The sequence below is a fragment of the Sciurus carolinensis genome, chromosome 19, assembly GCF_902686445.1.
Source record: "Sciurus carolinensis chromosome 19, mSciCar1.2, whole genome shotgun sequence".
Classification (NCBI taxonomy): domain Eukaryota; kingdom Metazoa; phylum Chordata; class Mammalia; order Rodentia; family Sciuridae; genus Sciurus; species Sciurus carolinensis.
The window spans coordinates 14,909,054-14,925,549 of record NC_062231.1 but is presented as its reverse complement, the minus strand read 5'-3'; the positions used below and the strand labels follow the sequence as shown (position 1 = coordinate 14,925,549).

General features: G+C 54.7%; 2 protein-coding genes across 8 annotated transcripts in view; one reads left to right on the top strand and one right to left on the bottom strand.

Annotated features, from left to right (window-relative positions):
- Positions 1-4,259, top strand: part of Tatdn2 (TatD DNase domain containing 2) — a 28,852-nt gene extending 24,593 nt beyond the window's left edge. The window contains exons 6-9 of one of the 5 annotated variants that reach the window (XR_007106233.1): positions 469-652; positions 1,070-1,245; positions 1,399-2,746; positions 3,127-4,253. Coding sequence is in view for 1 of the 5 variants with exons in the window: in XM_047534554.1 (XP_047390510.1) it covers positions 469-652; positions 1,070-1,210 (325 nt within the window). In the remaining 4 variants the exon portion in view is untranslated. Of the gene's footprint in view, positions 1-468; positions 653-849; positions 947-1,069; positions 1,292-1,398 lie in introns of those variants that run through there. The other 4 variants (XR_007106234.1, XR_007106235.1, XR_007106236.1 and 1 more) reach the window with 4 other exon arrangements.
- A 2,864-nt stretch (positions 4,260-7,123) lies between these two features.
- Positions 7,124-12,199, bottom strand: Ghrl (ghrelin and obestatin prepropeptide). 3 transcript variants are annotated; one of them, XM_047534557.1, is made up of 5 exons: positions 11,557-12,199; positions 10,981-11,115; positions 10,655-10,822; positions 7,988-8,096; positions 7,124-7,256 (listed from the first exon to the last, which is right to left on the bottom strand). In XM_047534557.1, the coding sequence occupies exons 2-5, from the start codon at positions 11,086-11,088 to the stop codon at positions 7,237-7,239; spliced, it is 405 nt and encodes a 134-aa protein (XP_047390513.1). In that variant the 5' UTR covers positions 11,089-11,115; positions 11,557-12,199; the 3' UTR covers positions 7,124-7,236. The 3 variants fall into 3 exon arrangements, with proteins under 3 accessions (XP_047390513.1, XP_047390514.1, XP_047390515.1); XM_047534558.1 differs by lacking the exon at positions 11,557-12,199 and adding an exon at positions 11,288-11,350; XM_047534559.1 differs by lacking the exon at positions 11,557-12,199 and having other exon boundaries at positions 10,655-10,771; positions 10,981-11,266.
- Between the last annotated feature and the right edge of the window lie 4,297 nt (positions 12,200-16,496).

Here is a 16,496-nt window from a genome sequence, read left to right as displayed (position 1 = left end):
TGACTTTAAGAGAACTCAAGTGGTGGCAGGCAAACCAGTGAGGTGGTGCTGGGGGAAGCCCTGAGTTTCTATGTGGGTCGACAGCATATGTTGCAGTAGGAACAAGAGCAGCTGCATGTTTAGAGAAGAAAATTCTCCAGTGTTTTTATTTTTTCCCAGTGTATCTGACTACATAGTTGTCATTGTTCCACCCTTGGGAGGACTGGTTTTTAATTCTCTGCTCCTTTGTGCTCTGCCGGGTGTTCTTTAAGTGGTGGTTTTAAGTGGCTGTACCGTGTGGTGCTGTGGGAGAGGGGCTGGTGAGCACGGCTCCCCCGGTGGCATCTTGGGTCTTGTGTGTGTCCTTATTGTGGCGTCCTTCCTTTGGATGCGGCCTCTCCAATTCTGGACTCCTTGAAGGGGATGATCAACCTTGGGGCTGCTGCAGAGGGAACTGGGGACAAGCCTGACCCAGAGCTCTCCCCACAGGCATTGCTTCACTGGCAGCTACCCGGTCATCGAGCCCTTGTTGAAGTACTTTCCCAACATGTCCGTGGGCTTCACGGCAGTCCTGACCTACTCCTCCGCCTGGGAGGCCCGGGACGCTCTGAAACAGATCCCATTGGAGAGAATCATTGTGGAAACGGATGCCCCCTACTTCCTGCCTCGCCAGGTAGGGGTGTCTTCAGGCTGAGTCGAGGCACTGAGGAGAGAGGGTGGGGAGGGCGGCGGTCACCCGTAAAGGTTGGCAGGGCCAGAGCCCCAGTGACTTCCAAGCCCTACCCTGGGCTGTGTAGATGTCTCCTTGTTGCTCTGCAGAACCGAAAGTCAAGGGGGCTGAGAAGCTGAAGGGTAACCACTCTCTTCCAGGCAGTGCAAAGCCCTACCCTGTAGAGGGCAGTCCACGGAAGCGTGGGACCCTGCTCACCCAGAGCCCCCCTGACTAGGACTCTCCCTGCACCTGCAGGTAAAGGGGTCTCTGCAGGGCAGCCCCGAAGAGGTCCTTGCTGGGGAAGGGACGGGGGGGAGTCCTGCATTCCGGCTGTGCACAGAAAGCACAGTGATGTTCTGAATGTTTGGTGTCTTCCAGGTTCCCAAGAGCCTTTGCCAGTATGCCCACCCGGGCCTGGCCCTGCACACGGTCCGAGAGATTGCCAGGGTCAAAGATGAGCCACTCTCCCGCACGCTGGCCGCCTTGCGTGAGAACACCAGCCGCCTCTACAACCTCTGAGCAAGGAGGGCGCCCTCAGGAGTCTCCCAGGAAAGGTCATGGAATTCACATGATGTGCTCTGTAAAAATCAGAACCAGCAGGTCTTTGGCTGCATTTTCTTAAAACAGAGAATGTGAACACCTGTGAGCATGATGCCTGACTTGCCCTTAAAGAACTCGGCTTGGACTGTCTTCCTTCTCTTTTCTAGATCCTGCAGGGCGACCAGCAGTCCCTCAGAACGTAGGCTGCGCTCCAGCCCCACCTGTGTCCTGGGTCAAGGATGTTTGCGGAGCCCACTGGGACAGAGGCAGCCAGGACAGGCTGTTTTCCCGAGACTTTTCCTCAAGGCTTCAGCTTCTGGCTGGCAGATGGGTGGCCGTGGAGGGTAGGTGCTGCGGGAACAGCATTGGGCTCTGCCTGCCAGCCAGGCTGCTCCAGGGCAGTCAGCAAGAGGAGAGAGTGACCTGAGGGTACCAGAATATGCCAGTCCAAGTCCCTGTTCTCTGCAGCCTGTGATTTTTAAGCAGTCTGTGAATAAAGTCACCCTGCTACCCACCTAAGCACATGTGGGCGTATAACCGGGTCCCCGCTTCTCATGGGAAATGTCTTGGAAGCTCGCTGGAGTTCTGTCTCCGAGGTTTGTTTCTGGGAACCAGCGAGGCTGCCCCCTTCCCTGGATAGCTCTGGGTTTGCCTGTCACTGTACCCTTGTCAACTCCAGTATTGGCACAAGTGGGAGGACTGCAGTTGTGCTCTGGTTTCACTGCACGTGCGGAGGGCTGCAGAGGGTGCTTGTCGTCCTCGGGAAGTCCTGGCTGGCGGAGGTGCAGGACAGACGGGGGCACTGAAGAAGTGTCCCCACTGACGGAAGCCCCAAGGCTGCTGCTTGGTGCGTTAAAGGGTTGGGGTCAAGTCTGTAGTACAAGGTCCCTGCCAGCTGGGGATCAGGAGCCCAGCTGCCCCTGCTTCGTGTGTGTACCCCTACTGAACCGCTTGGCCATGCAGCCACCTCTTGAGTGCCCTACCCAGGTTGGCAGCTCAATCCACACAGTTCTCGGGGCTCCTGGGGCGTTGCGGCATGAGCAGGCCTGTGTCTTGACCTGCGAAATCCCCCTCTGCCTCTCCTGGCGTCCTTGCCTTTGCCTCCTCTCTGCTCTCTGTTTTAGAAGAGAGCCTCTCCTTGGACTTACAGCAGCTGAATCATCTCAAGTTCAGAGCTCTGCTCTGCTCTGCTCTCTGCTGTGCCTTGGAAAGGTGTGTGCCTCCCAGGCCTCAGAGTTTATGATGGCCAAAGGTCAAGTGTGAGCAGACTCCTGAGCTTTGTCCAAGAAGGTCCTCACCCTAATCTGCAGTGAGACAGGTCACCTGGAGTCCCCTGTTTATTGAAGGCTTACATTATACAATCCGCCCCTTACTGTGGATTCCTCTAGGTGTTTCTGGAAGCACATCTGAACCTGTAAACTAAAATGGGATGGACTTTATATTTCCTGTGTGGAATTTGCACCGTGCCCCTGCTGGCCTAGGAGGCAGGCCTTGGTGTCTATCCATCTCCCACAGGTCAGTTGCTTTTTGTGCCTCAAAGGTGCCAGTGTGGGGAGTCAGGGGGACTTGATCACCTGTTAAAGATTTGGCAGACTGCCAAGTCTGTCCGTGCTTTACTGTCACCCAGGTGAACTGCAGCATAGCCTTGTTCTTGAGGGACAATCCCCGTAAGTCACATTGCCTGCTTGTGAGACAGACTGTGTGACATCTCCAAGCTCAGTCCCCTGCTGAGAAAGAGCACAGGGTGTTGTCCACCCATTTTCCCTCAGGACTTAGGATTGTCATGTGTGTTGGTCCCACAGTGAGACCTTGCCTACGTGGGGCTGACATTGGCTTGACCTCAGGTTCCGTTCTGTTGTTGGGTAGCTGACTTGATTGCTCTCACTTGCTGCCAGGGTGCCTCTGTGCCTCTCCCCGACTTCGGCCATCTCTGAGAATAAAGTGGTGGATCCTCTCGCTGAGTCCTGTGCGTCCATGTGTGTCCAGAGTTCTCTGAGTGTCGCAGCTGGCCAGCCCAGTGTTGGCCAGCTATGTGACCTGGCATCTGATGTTGGGAGACTCTTCAGTACACGCGTGCCTTGCTGTCAAATCAAACCGGATGCGAGAACAGGTTGTGCCTTCCTAAAAGTGCTGCCTGGGAGCATTATCGCTCAGTGCGGCCTGGGAATGCGGATGTGCCGCTGCTTCCTAGCTGTGAAGAGGACATCAGTGACTTTCCCCACCTGGAGAGCAGTGGGAGGGAGACTCCGGGACTTGGGATGTGATGAGTTTGTTTGCTTGTGGGTTTGGCTGTGATCTCCATGCTTCTGGGTGAATGCTGGAGGAAGTTCTCTCTCACTGTTTGCAGGCAGTTGTCTAATTTGGGATGAAGGTATTGCTGGTAGGCTTCATTGTTTGGGTGCTTATTGGCCCAGGGCCTGGAGCCAACCCCAGCCCCGTTCCAGGGTGCTCCCGGGCACAGCTCGTGGCTGGAGGGGAAGCCTGCATGGGCAGAGAAAGGCTCCAAGCAGCGCCACATAGGCCGGGCCTGTGCTGCAGCTCGCCTCACACGTGGTCATGTGTTCTCGGCAAGTTCTGTGACTTTCAGCCTGTTCCTTCCTGGTCAGACACACCCGCTGTCCCGTCAGTGCTGGTCTGTATAGAGCTGGTGATCTGCCTGCGGCTCTCCTGGTGTCTCCATCTTCCTTTCTGTGGTGAGTTTGGGATTGATGCTGATCATGTACAGTTGGCACTTTGCTTTCCCCATCATTCATTTTTATTAAATAAGGGCAAATGGCCATGGGGTTGTGTAACGATGGGACACCAGACTCTGTCAGATGGTGCTCAGTGGTCGCCAGCCTCACTGGTCCCTATCGGTGCTCCTCAGTGGAGTTTATATATATGGGTTCAGCTTAGGTGGGCGCCTGACCTCTGCTGTTGGTACACAGTTTTAAGAGTTTCTGAGCACATACCTCTAAGTGTGTGATAAGTTAAAGTTACATACATGCTGCACTATTACACTGATCATAAAACAATGTACCAGGGTTGAACCCAGGGTTACCTAACCACTGAGCCGCATCTCCAGCCCTTTTTATTTTTTCTTTTGAGACAGGGTAGGTCTTGCTAAGTTGCTGAGGCCGGCCTTGAACTTGTGATCCTCCTGCATCAACCTCCTCAGTTTCTGGGATTACAGGCATGTGCCACCACACCTGGCAAGAAATTTTTTCACAAGGACTTTTTTCCTTTAGCACATAATCTTGCTCACCCCAGGGGTGCTTATACCCCACTTCAGAGACCCTTAAGTTGATGGTATCATTAAATAATACATGAAGATCTGGACATGGTGACACACACCTGTATTCCCAGTGAGTCTGGAGACTGGGGTAGGAGGATCTGAAGTTCAAGGCCAGCCTCAGTGACTTAGACCTGTCTCAGAATTTTAGAAAAGGGCACAAGGTATGTTTAAGAAAACTAACATAGGAACATGCTTAGAGTGATAGGTTTTTATGAGTGTGTCCCCTAACCATTCCTTCAGTAAATTTCATTTCTGCTACTTAACTTAAAACCACCCTCAGCTTACCACCAAGTTCACCCCACATATTGAGGGAAAATGAAAAATAAAAACAGAAGTGGGGCTGTTGCTCAGTGGTGGCAGGCTTACCTAAGAATCCCAACCCTGGGAAACGACAGAAAATGAAACTTCCTCGGGCCCCAGCAGCAGTGCCAGGAAGCAATGCTGATTGGGAGTTGGAGGAATAAGATGGAAGGAACTTGCACCTGAGAGGCTGCTGTCTGTGCTGTGTGGCCCTGGGAAGCTTACTGCCTTCTCTGAACTGTCGATTTCTCCCTCCTAAGTAGGCTTGCTGTTAAGGTGAACTAAGATTTCGCTGATCTGTGCAGATATTTAGAATGGTGCCTGGTGCAGGGCAGGACGAGTCAGTGGTGGCTGTTGCTGTCACCTCCTGTGTGCCAGACCCTTGCCAGCCCTGTGACATTCAGTGTCTGGGTCTGGATCTTGGGGCTGGTGCTCCCCTTCCGGCTGAGTCCAAAGCCCCCAGTTTTGGCTGGGGAGATAGCTCAGTCGGTAGAGTGCTTGCCTTGCAAGCACAAGGCCCTGAGTTCGATCCCCAGCACCACAAAAAAAAAAAAAAAAAAAACAAAGCCCCCAGTTTTGCACCACACAGGGCCTCTGGCCCCGCAAAGAGGGTTGAGTCCAGGTGCCACTGCTTGAATGAGGAACCCAGCAGGTGGGAGAGGCAGGGGCAAGTTCTTGTCTCTGTGGGGAGCATCAGGTGACCAGCAGTGTCCCCAGGGCCAGGTCCCACCCTCCTTCAAGCCCAGGCACTGCACTGTTTTCTTCAGGTCACCTGGTTTCCTGGGCTGCTTGGATCATACTGTGGCCACATCCTTCCTCTGCCCTGGAGGGGAGGGCTGTGGGCAGGCTGCGTGGCAGAGTGTGGGGACGGGTGTGGCTCTCTGCGTGGGTGCTCAGGGGTCCCGGGTGGGGAAGGCCCTCTCCCGACTTCTGCCCTCTGGCCACTTCACCGAAGCCCCAGTCCCTTCAGCTTCTTCACTCGTGACAAAACCTCCCCTGTGGTTGCTACTGAGGCCGAGACAGATGCTTTTGGAGGCAAGGACAGTGAAGTAAGCCACTGGATGTACCTGTCAGTAGGTACTTGCCCTAGAGATGGGAGAGTGTGTGTGTGTTGTCTACCGAGGGGACAGACGGGAGAGATGGGGAGGTGGAAACAGGACACCTTTTGTGTGTGTTCCCAGTGTTGTCGTGGACCTGCAGGCCAGGGCTGTGTCCATGATCACTGCTGCCCCGTGTGAGTAGGTGCCTGGCGCTGTGCTGTGCTGAGCTTGGGGACAGGGCCCACTTGTCTCTAGGCTGTGTTGTGTAAGCCCTTGGATGGGCTGGGAGGTGGTGGAGGTGGTGGAGCCCCAGGGTCTGGTTTCTGAGGCGGTCCCAGATGGGGACGAGGACGCATGGACCACACAGTTCCTCAGTGGGGGTGGCGGTTGGACTGTAGTGTGAGGGGGTGGCCGGGTGTTCCTGGAGTTGGGCGGGGCGCTCCAGGCTGTGCTTCTACCCGACCTGGTCCTGGCAGGGTGTCCTCGTGCTTATTCGTCTGTGTTGGGAGTTTGGAAGGGGCTAGTCTTTGGGCTCCCCCTCCCCTTATGTGGCCCATGTATTGTCACCAGCACTGGGAAATCAGCCCTTGGACTCACACTAAGGTGTACGTGACTGACGGGGACCTTCCTCCCAGGGAGAGTAGGGTCTTCACTGGAATGCAGAGGTGGGACTGAGGTCAGGGCTCATCTCTGCTGCGAGCTGGAGTGGGGGAGGGTTTGGCAGAGCTAGCTGGTCCTGTGACATAAACCAGGTGATGGCCAGCCCTGCCCAGGCCTTGGCCCCAGGGTGAGGAGGAAGAGGGTGGTCAGTCCAGCCCTGTCTGGGATGACTGAGCAGTTGTTAAGCGCTTCCTAGTGTCTGACTTCAGGTTTATTCTGGAACTTTCTCATGGTCCTGTTTTAATCCCCCGGTGACTGATCTTGAATGGGAGTGACTCCTGCTGTCACCTCGGGTTTCTTTGTTCATGGGTGGATGCTGGTTGTGGACGAGCGCCCATGCAGCTCTGAAGCCCGGGTAAGTGCCGGTGTGGAGTCCAGGCCAGGCTCCCTCTTCCCTTCACCCCTCCCACTTCCAGGACCCCGTCCCACGCTCCACCCAGTTTGCCTGCTTGAGTGGGCGGACTTCATTTGGTTTTGTGGGCAGTCGGGTGTTCTTTTCTCTTCCCATTGACCGTGGATTAAAAATTTTCTTTCTCTTTCTTTCTTTTCCTTTTCCTTTTCCTTTTCCTTTTCTTTCCCTTTCTTTTGTGAAATAAATCCCCCTTTTGAGCATTTGGCTTACGTTTTGACATTTATTCACTCAAGCTAGCGAGGGGCACCGGGGGGCGTTGCAGAAGCAATCCAAACGCCAGATTGGGAGGAAAGGGAAGAGCAGGCCAATCCTGCAGTGGTCACTGGTCAGCGGGGGCCTCTGAAAAGCAAGAGGTTGGGTCACCACTCCAGGTCCACCATCCTGCTGGCCTTCCACAGTAGTGACGTGGGAGGTGGCATTGAAGCTGGAAGGTGGCGCCAGAGTGTGGACTGTGGCCCTGGGCAAGTCCCCTCTTGGTGTCCTGGTCTCTGCAGCAGGGGTGAGTGCCACCTGCCTGCCTCACGTGGGGATCGTGTGTGAGGAAGGAGCTTGGTGGGTTGTCCTGTGCTCCTGTGAAGGGTGGTGCTTCTGCCGCCTCGGTCAGGGACAAGCTGGGTCTTTTTACAAGACACTTGGGGATGCAAAAGCAAACTCGAAATCCTTCGCTTGTCTGGCTGTGGAGCCTCTTCTGAATGCGGCTGTGGCACCGACTCCCTTTGATGTGAAGTTATACGGGCAGGGCGCTGTCACCCCAGGCAGTCGTGTGCACTCGTGGTGGGCGCTGGCACCACTAAGGAAGCTGGGGCTCACCTGGCGCCCCAGAGCTAGCCACGGTGCCAGTGCTTGGAACGTGGTGTGCTCTGACAAAGGCTTGGAGCTCACCCCCCTCCTTGTGGCTCGCCAGGACCGGCCTGGCGGCTTCCTGCAGGGATTTGGGGAAGAGGAATCAGGAGGTCTTTCTGAGGGGGATAGTTGAGGAAGGAAATGTCCTGCGTCACTTGTCAGGCGGGCTCTGCTCCCATTTGGGATTTAATGGCAAAGGGATAAACCTGACCCAGGAAAAGACTCACCTTTGGCCTCTTCCCAAAGGATGTCCTGAAGAAACTTCCCCAGGGCCCGGCTGTGCTGCTGGTACTGAGCCCCGGACAGCTTGAGTCCCACGTCAAAGGGCGCGTTGAGCTGGGGTAGAGCAGGGCGCCAGGTGTCAGGGTCTGTCTCAGCCCTGCCCCTCCCCCCACGCCCTCACTGGAGGAGACTGTGGGGGGTCGCGCGCTCCCCGGGGGTTCAGGGTGGCTTTTCTTACTCTGCCTCCTCAGGCCCCTGTCTCTCCACTGCCATCTTGAGGATGGTCACTGGCCTCTTTCATGTGACCTGGCCTTAGCCTCGGGGTTGCTGATAACAGCCGTGGGGTCTCCTAGACTAGGTTCCCAGCCCCGCACAGTTTTGGAAAGATTGATTCACTGTGGTGGTCGCATTTCAGGCCCGTGGGGAGCTGTTGGGGGCAGTGTGTCCAGGCATGCAGGACACTAGCCTGGCCGTGGTTCCAGCCCCACCTTTCTCCTTTCTGCTGCCTCCTGCTCCTTCCTCAGCTGCTCCTCTCCTAGACACAGGAAAGCAAACCGGAAGCTGACTTTCCCAGAAAGATACTCCAAGCCAGGTCTTTTCTTTGCCTCTGGTTCTCCTGCTCCGGGGAGAGTGTCCCCCTTCCCTGTTCTCAGGCGTCCTCTGGGATGGTTTACCGGGGCTTACGCTCAGTAAGTGGGAATGACCTGCTTTTGTGGCTGCATGGTAGGTCTTTCTGGAGAGCAGGCACTGTACCTTTCTCCCTCTTCTGCCAGTGGTCACCTTGGTGCCTGACCGTGGTGGTCACCCAGGTGTCTTAATGGGTGGGGGGTGAAATCTTAGTGCTGGAAGGGAGTCCAAGCTAGTCTGGTCCTTCCTGTCCTCACAGCAGGGGCCCAGACAGACGTTGAGACCCACACTGGTGGGCTGAGACCTCAGTGTCCCAGACCTCAGTGCCCTGGGAAGCAGGACTGGCCCTGTCAGGTCCCATGTGGAAAGAGGCTCTGGGGGTGGCTGCGGGAAGTGGCCGCCGCTTCCCACTGCTGGCTCAGTCTCGCTGCAAAACTGAGTGGGGAGTGGGTTGGTGTCTTTAGGGACTGGAGCCTTCAGTGTCCCCCACCCCACCCGCCGTCCCTCCGGTTGATAAACACCTTTTTTTCCCTACTCCTGTGGCCACAGCATGTGGTCAGGTCACCTGGCAGTCCTCTTGGGAAGCAAGGGGCGCTGATTGTGGGGACTGCCAGGCTGCTGTGACATCAGGACAGTGCAGTGAGGGCAGGTGAGAGGTGGACTGGCTGCATGAGACCTGAGAAAGCCCTGGTGTCAGTCTGGGTTGCCCATCTGTTCAGTGGAGGTGGGGGGCTTGGTCTAAGGGAGGGGCGCCCTGAGGGAGGGCTGGTCAGTCACACCCAGGGCTGGTGGCTGCTCTGTGCTGCCCTCTTCTGGGCGTTCCAGGCTGGGGCTCCAGTTGAGGCGATGTGGGTCCTTTCTTCCAAGACCAGTGTTCACAGGAACTGGACGCTTCCCACTACCCCAGACCTCTTCCCCATCTGCACCAAGGCAGAATGCTCTGCTGGCTGGGTGGTGCCCCGCGGCTGGGGTTGGCTGGGCCACAGGAATGGTCCTGGGCTTGGCCTGAGCATGCATGCCATTCCTGTAGGAGCCTCCTGGGCTGGGGGGCCTCACTGTGTGGCGGACGGGGCTGAGAACACGCCTGGGTCCTGGTGAGGAGCAGAGCAGGGTTTTGGGAGCTCGAGGTTGTCATTGGCCCTTGACCAGAGAGAAGCGTGGGAACAGGGAAAGGAGGCTGAGGGGAGGATGTGCATCTGTGTTTCTTGGGCAGCCAAGGCCACTCCTAGGCCACTGTGTTCACTGTGTGGCCCCATCTCTGCCACTGTGACCCTGGCCCCTTTGGACAAGTGAGTTCATCTGTCTGAACTTCCTGTCTGCACAGTGTGGATTTTAGTGTCACCTTGCTTACCCCACAGGTTGTGGTGAGATGAAATGGCATGGAATGAGGGAGACCATGCCTGGGGCCCTGGGTTGGATCCTATCGCTACAAAAAACAAGGGTAGAACCATTTGTGAAGGAAATTGCGGCTCCCAGGCAAGCTGTGCATTAGGTAGCACCCTTAGGGGAATCCTGGGGTAGCTCCAGAGGTGCCCACTTGGGCACGGCCCCCTAGCCAGCGGGGAGGTTGCACAGACCCACCGTGTAAAATCCCCTTCTCCCTCCTCGCCTGGAACTGTCCTTGCCCTGTGCGAGACTTGTGAGAGCGAAGACCAGCCGCCCTGCTTCCTCCCTTCTGCAGGTGAGGTCATCCAGATTCTGGGCCGGCAGGCAGCTCACCGGTCCAAGGTTCTGTCCAGAGCACGCCCCGCCCACAGCTTTTACTCCTGGTGTCTGCTCCATGCCCACCAGTTGCCTCTGCAGTCACCTGCAAACCTCCAGCACCTTCTCTCTGCAGGGGCTCCTCAGGTTCCCACGCTCTTGTAGCAAAGTTACCTTGAGACAATTTTCTCTTTGACCAAAACACCTTGTAGAGCCCAGTGCAGAGCTCAAGTGTTTTGGTGTTGATCTCTAATTATAGTTTATAATTCTTGAGCCCCTCTCCCTGCCCAGACCCCTTACCCCTGCTTTAGGGCCACAAATGCGTAAAGTGCAGAGATACCAACCCGGATCTCCAGCTCCTCCTCTGCCCCGTCTGCCTGGTCTCTGTCCTCTGGGTGGAGCCAGCCTTCGATAGCTCTGGGCTGCAGCTTGGCTGGTGGCTTCTTAGACTCCTTTCTTTGCTGGAGAGGAGGGAGTTCTGTTGAGTCCCAAGCCCCTGCCCCTGTATACTTCTAGAAACAGAATAAGGCCAGATCCAGAGTCCTCCTTGAGCTTGTGCCTTCTCAAGAGGCACAGCCACTGCCCCAGCTCATGTGGCTGGTTGCTGAGTGGGGCAGGATCCCTCCTCCCCCCAAGTCAGGTTGTGGGGCTTTGTGGAGGAGGGGCTCACCTGGGCTTTCTGATGTTCAGGGCTCAGGAAGCTGGAGCCCGCCATGGCCACGTCCACCCAGAGCACACTGAGGAGCAGCAGGCTGCAGATGGTCCCCGCAGAGAGCATGGCCTCAGCTGGCTGGGACAGGTGGCCCTGGGTGGGGAGAGGGTCTCAGGCCATATGCCTTCATCCCCTTGATTCTGATCCTCAGAATCACTTGGGAAGGAGCCCACCGGACAGGTGAGGACACTCAAGGACCTAAGAGGTGACTGGAGCAGGGAGGGTTTCCCTCCCAGGGTTGGGGAGAACTGAAGGTGCTGTGAACCTTGATGGGGTGGAGGCTTGGGGTGTCCACCCCAGTGCTGGTTGTCCAAGGCCCTGATGATGAAGCTGAACCAGCAGGGTCTCCAGGGGACAGCCTGGGATTGGACCAGCTATTAAACCAAACTTTGTCCCCTAGCTGTCACAGTGACCTTGGTTGTCCACCCTCCCCTTTGTAGAGATGGGTCTGCCGAGCCCAGAGAGGTTAAGTGAATGGCCAGCGGGCACGTGGTAAGGCAAGCCTGTAAACGCACAGACACGCAGAGAGCCTACCTGGATTCCTGGTGAGGTGTGCCCAGGGTCCCTCTGGTCCTTATATAGCAAACCTGGTGTTTGTTTTAATCCAGTGACCTCGATTCAGAGGCAGCTGGCTTCTGTGTGGGCTGATGGACATTCCTGGGGAACTAAAAATGCTCCTGTCCTCTGGGTGGGATCAACAGTGGAGGTCACCTGCCCTGCGAGATTGCAGGGTTGGCCCAGGTGGGTCTGCTCCAGCCGCCCCAAGTGGCTTGGGCTTGGACTGGTCCTGGTGCTCTGTTTTCTCAGCGAAAGCTTCCGTCAACCCCAGGAGCACAGTAGGAGCCAGGGTCACGGAATCCTCCCCAGTGAGCAAGGGTCCCATCGCACAGATGAGGAAAGGGCTGGGCATCAGGCGCTCGCAGCTCTGGGAGGAGCAGGTGTAGGGCGGCTTCATTGGCACTGCACTTGGTGTTTGGCTGGTAGTGCGAGCGGCCCTGGGCTTGGCCTTGGCGCTCCTTTTGTTCTGTGTTTCATTGGTGGTGCTGGGATGGACCCTGGGCCTCCAGCATCCAGAAACGGGCAGCTCTGCTCAACCACATCCAGCTGCAGCTCGCCTTTCCCTGGGGGTGATGGGCACCTGTTCTGGGAGGGAGACAGAATGGACCTAGGGAAGTTCCCAACCCAGTTCTGGTGTGGTTCCTCGTGAGCTCTTTGGCCACAGGCAGATGGTGACATGGTGGGAAAGCCTCATAAAACCCATAAAGCCTCCCGCAGTGGCCACTATTCTGAACCAGGCACACAAGACTTCAAGCAGGGGCCAAGGCCATTGCCTCAGGCACCACCAGCTCAAGGAGTTCCTCACTCCCAGTGCTTCATCCAGATGCTGCAGTGGCTCCCAAGGGCTGGGCCAGTTGTCCTGTCAGAGGAAGGACACGCTTCAGCCTGGGGCTTGGCGGGATGTCGCGGGGTTGTGGGAAGCCTTCCTGGTGGCCGGGGGCTGCCTGGGAGGGAGGTTAGGGCGTCGCAGCAGGCTGTGTGAGAAGGTGCAGAATGGGCGGGGCAGCAAGGACAGGGCTGTGCAGCTGGGAGGACGGTGGCAGCAGGGGTTAGTGATCAAGGGCTGGATGGTGGCTGGGGGTTGGGTTGTGGACAGCCTTGAAAACGGCTCGTGGGAGAAGTTTGAGCTTTGTGGGAGGGCGGCCTTGAAGGCTCTTGAACCCTAGCGTGGGTGAAAGAGTTGAAAAGACTGCAAAGTCCCCGGAGCCTGAGCCCTTTATTTTACTGGGGGAAAAAAAAAAATGGAAGGCAATAGGCCATAGTTTGCCCAAAGCCGTGCAGGTCTGGGATAAAGACAGGACTCCTCCTCTCCGTGCGGCGCTTTCTGATAGCCATCTCCTTCCATGGTGACCGTGGTATTCAGGAAGGTGGCCTTCTCTGAGAAGGACTGGGGCAGGCCATCCTTTTGGGAGGATGAGGACAGCAGAACAGATGATTGCCAAGGTCCACCCTGACTTAAGAGATGGCTCTCTGCTGGGATTGGGCCCTTGTAGAGACTCAGGGGTCACAGTCTGGGCTGTGTCCTTAGGAGAAATGTGGGGGTCTAGGACCTCCTGGGAGATCCAGTGGTGGCCTCTGTCTCCATGTGTCTCCATGTGTCCCAGCAATGCCTGCGCCTTCACAGCCTTGACCTGAGCCCAGAGGGGCCTGAGGTGGAGGTGGAGAGAACTCTGGAGCCCTCGGAGGGGGCCTGCAGGTTTTCCAGAGCCAGTCCCCACCTCCCAAATCCTTCAGAACAGGCAGCACCTGACCATGGTGACCCGGGCACCCGCAGGGACATGAGCCGCCTCACTGTGTTGATCTTAGATAAGGCCACCCCCGAGCAAACACCCCCTGCTGCTGTCTTATCTTTGGGACACTCGGGGGTGGCAGGGGGTTGAAATCCACACATACCACAGAGTCCCGAGAAGACTCAGGAGGAGGGAAGAGTCGAGGGAACGTGGAGGGAGAGGCCCAGGAAGCAATGTAGACGTGGGGACGGAGGTGGGCTGGGGATTGCAGATCTGACCCAGAGGATTTGGGGAAGACCATGTGATGGGGGGACCAACACGTGGCTTATTTTCCTGCTCTTTCAAGTTTGGATAATAACCAAGAGCGGCGAGACAGCTCCCTGAGGGTGGGGACCCGACCTGCTCTTTCTCTGGAACTTCGTAGGGTCGGCGTTTGCTGGTGTCCTCCTCGCGGGCGCTCCCTGGAACCTGTCCTCTGGGAGCCGCCGCTGTGCGTGGCTGCCTTTGAGAACAAGTTACCTGTGCCCACCCCTCGCGGCAGTGTCTTCTGCTCTAATGAGGACTTGGTTTAGCAAGCATTTGTTTGTTTTTTTAACCAATTTGGTCAAAGTACAGTCTGCTTGAGGCTGATTTTTTGGGGTTATAAGAGATTTTATTCTTTGAGTTAGGTTTTTTTGGTGGTTTTCCTTTTCTCCTAGAAGTCTCCTATGACTTCTAGATTGGCATTTTCTAATAGAAACATAATGCTATCCTCAAATAAGAGTTTTATGTGTACTAAGGGCCACATTAAAAAATGCAAAAAAGAAACAAGTGAAACTAATTTTAATATTATATTTTATTTAACCACTATATATAAAATATTATCACTTCAAGGTATAATCAGAGCAACAAAATCATTTAGTTAATTTTTTGGTACTTGGGATTGAATCCAGGACACTTAACTGCTGAGCCACATCTCAGCCCTTTTTAAAAATTATTTTGAGGCAGGATCTCACTAAGTTGCTTAAGGCCTCACTAAATTGCTGAGACTGGCCTTGAACTTGTGATCCTCCTGTCTTAGCCCTCCTGAGCCACTAGGATTACAGACATGCACTGCTGTGCCTGACTCAATGAAACACATTTGTTAAGGTAGTTTGACCTTTTAAAATACTTGTCTTTGAAGTCCAGTGGGCATTTTATTCTTCTGGCACATTTCTTTCAGAGTAGCCACATTTCCCATGGTCAGTGGCTGCACGTAGCTCCTGACTGTTGTGCAGGGCAGTGCTTGTCCTTCCTGTCCAAGCCGAGCCACTGGACTTCCCTGCTCAGGCTGTCTTGGGATTGTAGCCCTAACAATTTGCTTCTGTCCTGTCTTTAGTCTCTTTCTTGCCAGTAGTCTGTGCCCTCAGCCTTAAAATATGTCAGGTCCCCTATCTTGGAAGAGTCTAATTTAACCCCACCTTCCTCACATCACCACCCCAAGCATCCTTTCCTTTCCCTCTGGCTACTTCTGGCCCCTCGCCCTGTCACCTGACTCTTTTCCCCATCACCATATTGAAGTTGTCCTCACAGAGTTGCTGGTGATCCACACCAGGCCAGGGACCCCTGAGGCCATGTCCTCTCACCTGGTGCAGACCTGTGTTGGAACACACTGGGTTCAGGGGAGGGCTTGTAGAAGCCAGATTTGTAAGATCTCATCCTCAGATTTGGATCTAGTAGGTCTGGAGTGGGCCCCAGAATTGATTTTAAGAAGTATCCCAGGTAATTATTATTTTTTAAATTGCAAATGGACACAGTATCTTTATTTATTTTATGTGGTGCTGAGAATTGAACCCAGAGCCTCACACATGCTAGGAAAGTGCTCTACCACTGAGCCACAACCCCAGCCGCCAGGTAATTCTTCTCTGATGATAGAATAATACTTGCTTTCTAGTGGATGATTTGGACACAGAAGACTCTGTGTTCTAGGAAATTTCAGATGTACAGAAGAGCAGGGCAGTGTGAGGAGTCTCCAGGCTTCCATGTCACCACTTTATCTCATCTGTCCCCAGCATGACTGCTTCATTCCCGGGACTCCTACCCCTGGCCATGTGTGCAAGGCACGAACTGGGCTTGGCACAGACTTGCAGAAAGCAGGGATAACCGAGAGGTCCTATTGACCCTGGCTGATAAGGGATGGTGCCACCGACTCCACGCTTTACCTGGATCGGGGACAAAAAGGACCAATTAAAATTCTTTTGAAATTTTTGGTGACTCTAGGGATGGAACCCAGGGCCTTTTACCTGCAAAATTAGTGCTTTCCAGCTGAGCCACACCTCAGCCTCAGAAGCGTTTTTAAAGCAGATACCAGCTTGTGTGTCAGCTCATCCCACAGCAGTGCTGACAGGTAAAGATGCACATGGTGGTTTGAGTGGGGATCCCAGGTTCGTATTTTGTTGAGACACCCTGCCCTCCTCCACCCTTCTGTCTCAAATCATTTATTTAAAAAAAAAAGTTGTTTTTACCATGTCCCACACTTTCTTGTGGTATTAACTTCTTCCTGCCCCCAGTGCTTTCTGGAAACACCTGCTCCTGGACACTTGGATCCAGATGCCCATTTTCTTTTGGTGGGAATACTTCTTCCTGGTGCCGTGAGTTTACTGCTGCACCGCACTGCAAGGCTTTTAATATCTGCTGGTTCCATTTTTCTGATGTTTTAAGGATGATCCAGGGGCATCACCAGATCCATGCTTGTTGAGGTTCTCCATTACCCTTCCCTTCTGTTCTACCTGCCATTGTTGACAGCCACGACTAGGGATTACAGGACCGCGCTCCCTGCCACGTTTATTAGCACTCGTTCCTTCAGCAGTTATTTTACTACCTGGATATACCGTTTGTACAGGAAAGGCAAGACAACTGCTTGATATTTTTTCTGTTTACTAATTTTCAAAGTTAAGGTTGGCCTTCCAGCACATTCTGTCATTTTTCCCATCATGAAGTCATGGATTTTTATGTATGTTGTGTTTCAATTACAGTCACTGGTCCTTTCGATGCTTCCCTATATTACTGGTAGATTCCTGGGTGCCTTTGGAAGTGACCCCAGTCTTTTTTTTTTTTTTTTTTTTGGTGCTTGGGATTGAACCCAGGGGCACCCAACCCGAGTCACATCCCAGCCTTTTTGCTTTTTGAGACAGGGTCCCCCTAAGCAGCTGAGGCTGGCCTCGAATT